The 5,632-nt window shown below is 54.5% G+C and overlaps 2 protein-coding genes across 2 annotated transcripts; both read left to right on the forward strand.

Annotated features, from left to right (window-relative positions):
* Positions 1 to 246: 246 nt before the first annotated feature.
* Positions 247 to 1,725, forward strand: PLICBS_005166 (uncharacterized protein; the record flags this gene model as incomplete). The annotated part of the gene is made up of 1 exon (XM_018328725.2): positions 247 to 1,725. One exon carries the CDS (start codon positions 247 to 249, stop codon positions 1,723 to 1,725), a length of 1,479 nt encoding a protein of 492 aa, XP_018172692.2.
* A 2,134-nt stretch (positions 1,726 to 3,859) lies between these two features.
* On the forward strand, positions 3,860 to 5,410 carry PLICBS_005167 (uncharacterized protein; the record flags this gene model as incomplete). The annotated part of the gene is made up of 2 exons (XM_065600666.1): positions 3,860 to 5,321; positions 5,391 to 5,410. The coding sequence occupies 2 exons, from the start codon at positions 3,860 to 3,862 to the stop codon at positions 5,408 to 5,410; spliced, it is 1,482 nt and encodes a 493-aa protein (XP_065456738.1).
* Between the last annotated feature and the right edge of the window lie 222 nt (positions 5,411 to 5,632).

Consider the following 5,632-nt stretch of genomic DNA (forward strand, 5'->3'; position numbering starts at 1 on the left):
TACATAGCTATTGCCTCTCTTGCCTGACTGAGCCTTAGACAGTGTGCTGTCGTTACAGTGCTATAAAACGGCAGGGGTTAACGGTCCGCCGGGGGCACGTATTACACCACGTGACTCCATAGTTAAGAAGGTAAGCCGAGACTCCGACGGGCTCAGCCCGTTACACCTTTTGCTTTTTCGTAACCTACCTTATTCGACCATACGATATCTCCCTTACCTGAATCGCAAAGGGGACTCACCATAGCCATGGCCAACGATATGCATCGACAGCATGGCCTTTACACTCCGCACAGTCTGTCCGACCTAACGGCTGGCATGGCGCCCACTATCGAGGCGTCACGCGGGGAGACGTTCCCAATCTTATCGGACCCAGAAAGCGCCGTCTACCAACCCGATCAGCTTCGAGGGATTCTATGCCTAGAGCAGTCGCCCAAGTCGGTGCGGACAACCACAGCCCCGAGGACCGGCTCGAGGAACAAGGAAGAAGAGGAGAAGCCGGAGGCGCAAGCCATTGAGGTGTTTGAGCTCTCCGCTGCGGATTACTCGCTCCTGCTAGAGAGAGCAATCGTCGAGGATGGTCCCACTGTGGTCCTGCATGGTGAGCAGCTGCCATCCCGGAGGGTTTGCACCCTCATACCGGCTGCTTACCCTCCGCGCTCTCTGAATCATGCCCAAACATGCGATGCTACGGAATGTCGTCTCTCCTCGAGCGAGGCGGGATCAGCCTCGGCCTCGACACCTCGACCAACCAAGTCATTATCCCTCTCCCAATCCCAATCCGAATCGCAGTTACAGGCGACGGCGTCGGTGCTGGGGACCCCTGAGCTCCTTGAGCTCATTCTGCTTCATCTCGACCTGAAGTCTCGCATCACCTCTGCCCCACGAGTTTGCAGCTTCTGGTTGGAGACGCTGAATCACTCGCCTATGCTCCGAGAAGCATCTTTCTTCCAGGCCGACCGAAGCCTTCACACGAAGCCTGGTGAACAACCCTGTATCAACCCTCTTCTTCAGGAGGCCTTTGGCGACCAATTCTTCAACCTGAGTGATTGTCGGGTGGATAAGTACCCGTTCCGTCGTGCCGAATACTTCTGGAAGCTACCCTGGTCGCCGCAAGCCTTGCCTCACCTCAAAGCAAGTACCGGCAGTGTCCTCGACGTCGACCCAACCTGTCGTCAGCGCAGCTTTACCAGGGCTGGTGCGACTTGGAGACGCATGCTTGTCTCGCAGCCCCCGCCGCCTTTCCTCGGATTCACTTGGCTGGATTCTTTCACCATCACCGCGGCGGGCCACCGCTGTCTCGTCGACTTCGTCACGCCTCCGCAGAACGATGCTGGTGACTTCGACACGGGCGTCACAATGGGACAGCTTTATGATACGATACAGTCATTGACCATGCAGCAGCAGAAACCCGGTTTATTCTTTCGCGTCCGGTGGGATCTGGCCTGTGCGAGACCAAGCAGCGAGAGCGTCAGTGCCGGAGAGGATGAAAGCGCCCGCGAAAGCACAAACTTAGTTGCCGAGTTCTGGGACGACGCGTACTTCAACTCCAGCCACTACGGGCCCTTTTCTATGGAAGCGACTCGGAGCGTTTTCAGGTGTGAGGAAGCTGTCAAGCCCGTTTTTGGTGGACAAGCGTGGATCCAAGGTCTCGACGACGACGCCGACCACCAAGTGCCGGCCAACGACGAGTTTGAGCTCTGGGAGCCGCTCGTATGGAATCTATAAAGAGTATCCTTATTTCTATACACGCATTTCTCTATTTTTACATAAGTCGCACCGCTAAGACCGGGCTACAGTGCCATACTATAGCGCTGAGCCCGCAGCCCGTAGCCTAGCAGCCTAGCAGCCCGCGATGCCATAATTACTATAGCAGCCGGCAGGCTACGATGCCTTTACTTACTGCTATTGCTACAGTGGGAAGACAAAAGTTCCGACCTACCCCGCCTAACACGAAATCGGTGACCTAGGCATGGAGCTTTCAAACGCGCATTTTATAGCTAAATAAGGGTCAATTAAGAAAACGAAAGACATACTAGATTTCCCGGATCCAGGGCTTTCTTCTGGCCTATATCAATATTTAGTATACCAGCCTTATAACGCAATAGCGGCTGCAAGGCGCCGCGGCATAGATGCTATAAGATGATTTAATATAATATCTTCGAGCTCTTCCTGCGCCTCGACCGCAGCCTCGCACAGTCTCTACTTCGAGGCATTGTTTTTTAGAAGGTCTGCGAGTTCCGGATGATTAGCTATAATGCTTTATTAGGGAAAGAGTACTAGCCTGATGGTAAGGGCCTAAAGGAGGACAAACGCTCTAAGTAAAGATATTATAAGTTAGATAGGTAAGGTATATATGCGCATACAGGGGTTACCCGAGGAAGAAAGCTGCCGCCGTTCATCGCGTTTTCTCCTCGGCGATGCTCGGATTCCGGCTTGTTGAAGATTGAACTGCTGAAGGACTGTTCTGGGCGCAGGGCGTGGGTGCCAGCGGCTGATCGCGTTTTACATCTTGTTCTTGTTGGCCTGCGCGTGCACGCTGGTGCTCAGCTGCCTCCCGGCAATGATGCGCGGCCATCATTTGCTGCCAGGTCAAGTTGCAGACAGCACGCGGGCCCGCGCGTCGAACGCTGCGTCGTGGAGGGGATATGAGGACTCGACAAGCACCGTCTGGACGACAATAACATCTCCTGGAGTCCTGGACTGAGGGCTTCATGTTGGCTTGCTGTCGTTGGCGCCGATACCCCATCCCTGCACGAAGCACATGGGTGTCTACCTTGGCAGGTGCGGGCAGTTCGTGACGAAATACCGGAATAGACATGCCTGTTAACTATCTGCCCTTTCGAGTGGGCGCGTGCCTATTAGCCCGCATGTTTCCTTCTGCAGTCCCTTCACGTTCTCGCGCATCCATGCCGGGCCCCGGGCCATCGCAACCACCGTCGGCGGGCATCCCGCCTGGTGAAGAACATGGCCGTCTCCCTTTGCCGTCGACGTGATCTCAGGTACGGACTACAGCGGTCGTCAACAACACATTGGCTTTTCGGCGCGCCCGGATCGGCCGCAGATGTACCTTTGTGCTGATGAGTATTAGTCGGACTGGCTGCCCGGATTGACCGCGCCCAACCTGTGCGAATCGGTCCTGATGGACTCCAAGCCCGCGCCATCTGGCACTGGTGTGCGCGGCGAGTTGTTGCATCCATTGTGTCACTGCCATTGCCCAACCGTCTCTGCCTGGCAGTACCCCACGGCTCTCCCATCACTGAGTGCCAAGAATCTTGACTGCTGCCCCGCATGCATGCCCCGCGAAGATGTGGCGTCGCCCGTCACGGCCCATCGGACATCGCACCAGCCACACCCATGCAAACCTTGTGAGAATCGAGACCCTGCTTGCTTGTCAGCTATGTGGCACTCGAGGGACGAGCTGGCCAATGTTGTCAACGACATGGCGAGGAAGCCGAACTCTGTTGATCTCAGCCGCCCGCCTCGTGGAGCCGTGCCAGCCAGGGTAACCGTCTTAGTCGAGCTCCCATCTTTAGCGAACAGTTCGTGTCGGCATCCCCTGTACCGACTTACACAGGGAATTGACGGCGATACATATGTACCAGTTGTCGGTAGGCCATCCGACCGGAATGGTCATGACCGGCATCGACTGTGCCTCGGCGCATCGCATCCCTTTTTTCCTTCAATTAACCTGTGCCGCCTTTTCCACCTCGCTGTGCCTTGGGCTTCATCCCTTCGCGACTTGCGGCGCATCGCACCAATGTAACGGACAGAGCACGGGATCCCAGGCCAATACTCTGTCGACGGTATCGCGTGCTACAGCTGAACCCAGTCAAGATCGCAGCATCAGTTTCCAACCAAAATGTCAAGCAGGCGGCCGTCCCTAGTCTCGCGAATCGCCGGCTTCATTCCCCTCCGAGACAGCTCTCAGGATCGTGAGACGGACAAGGACATACTCCTGGCTACTGTGCCGAGCAAAGACCAGACTACGACTGAGAGCTCCTCGGGAGAACGGCCAAGAAGCTCAGGTTCCTCGCAGACATTACGGGAAACAGACAGCCAGGATGGGCGGCATGCCGGTCGTCGCAGGAAGCATGGCCATGGACGCTATGGCATGGACGACGAGGAGAGCCTCGAGACGAATGCCATTTCTAGGCTATACTCGAAGGTCGTTGGATACAACGCCATTGCACGCTATATGGTCTATATCGTCCCGGTAGGATTTGTCCTCGCCATTCCGCTTATCGTACTCATTGCCACGGGCCAGAAGAACAAGATCTTGCTGGGCACCTCGACTTCCAAGGAAGATGGCCGGCTTGTGGTTCATGATGGGCCGCCGCTTTTCCGACTTTTCCTCTGGATGGAAATTACGTGGCTGAGCTTGTGGATTGCCAAGATTGTCGCATTCTGCCTCCCGAAGGTGTTTGTGTTTCTCTGCAGCATAGTCAGCCTTTGCGCGCGCAAATACGCCACCATCATCAGCAATCTCGACATACCGCTCTCCCTTTTCTTTTGGGCTCTCACGTCTTGGCTTACATACAGGAGTCTTTTCCTCAGCGCCGCCATGAGAGACATCGGCTGGGTGGTCACTGTCGAACGCATACTCGGTTCTCTATTTATATCATCGGCATTGCTCTTGACAGAAAAGGCAATCGTTCAATTGATAAGCGTCTCGAATCATCAACGCTCGTTTGCGACCCGAATCGAGGCCTCTAAACGCGAGATCAGCCTGCTTAGCCTTCTATACGACTTCTCCCGAACTCTTTACCCCTTATATACTGGTGGTTTTGAAGAGGAGGATCAAGTCATCAATGACAGTATTGAGATGACGTTAAGGAAGAAAGCAGGCTTAGAGGACGCGGAAGCCATCCCAATTAAAATAATTGGTGATGCGGGCCGTGTTGGAACCAAAGTTGCCTCTGCAGTTGGAAATATTGCCCATGAAATTACAGGGAAAAAGATCCTGAACCCGAGTTCCGCACACTCCATGGTCGTCGGGGCTCTGGAGAAGCGCAAGACGTCCGAGGCCCTAGCTCAGCGCATCTGGATGTCCTTTGTGCCCGAGAACAAGACCGCCCTATTTGTCGACGATGTTCGGGACGTGTTAGGGCCGCAATATGAAGAGGAAGCGGTGGACGCCTTCGAGGCCTTCGACAATGATGGAAATGGGGACATCGGCTTGGACGAGATGATACATAAGGTGGTGGAAATGAGTATAGAACGCAAGGCCATTGGCGAAGGAATGAAGGACATCGGACAAGCTCTCGGAGTTTTCGACGACGTCCTGATGTTTGTTGTCCTCCTCCTCGCCGCATTCGTCTTCCGTAAGTTGGCCTCTTGGTTGTTAGTTGACGACCGCCGCTGACGTATACCCCAGTTGTATTCTTTAACAGCAGCCTTGTTGCAACCATAACTGGTGCCGGAACGACTCTGCTGTCACTTTCATTTGTTTTCGCCGTAACAGCCCAGGAGTTTCTTGGTTCTTGCATTTTCCTCTTCGTTAAACACCCATTCGATGTTGGTGACCGAGTCGAGATCACCTCTACACAGATGGTTGTCGATAAAATCTCTCTCCTGTATACGGTCTTCACCCGTCTTAATACCAAGCAAGTTGTCCAAGTGAGTTATTAGTCCT

This window comes from Purpureocillium lilacinum (genome assembly GCF_023168085.1).
Source record: "Purpureocillium lilacinum CBS 284.36 DNA, scaffold_3, whole genome shotgun sequence".
Lineage (NCBI taxonomy): Eukaryota > Fungi > Ascomycota > Sordariomycetes > Hypocreales > Ophiocordycipitaceae > Purpureocillium > Purpureocillium lilacinum.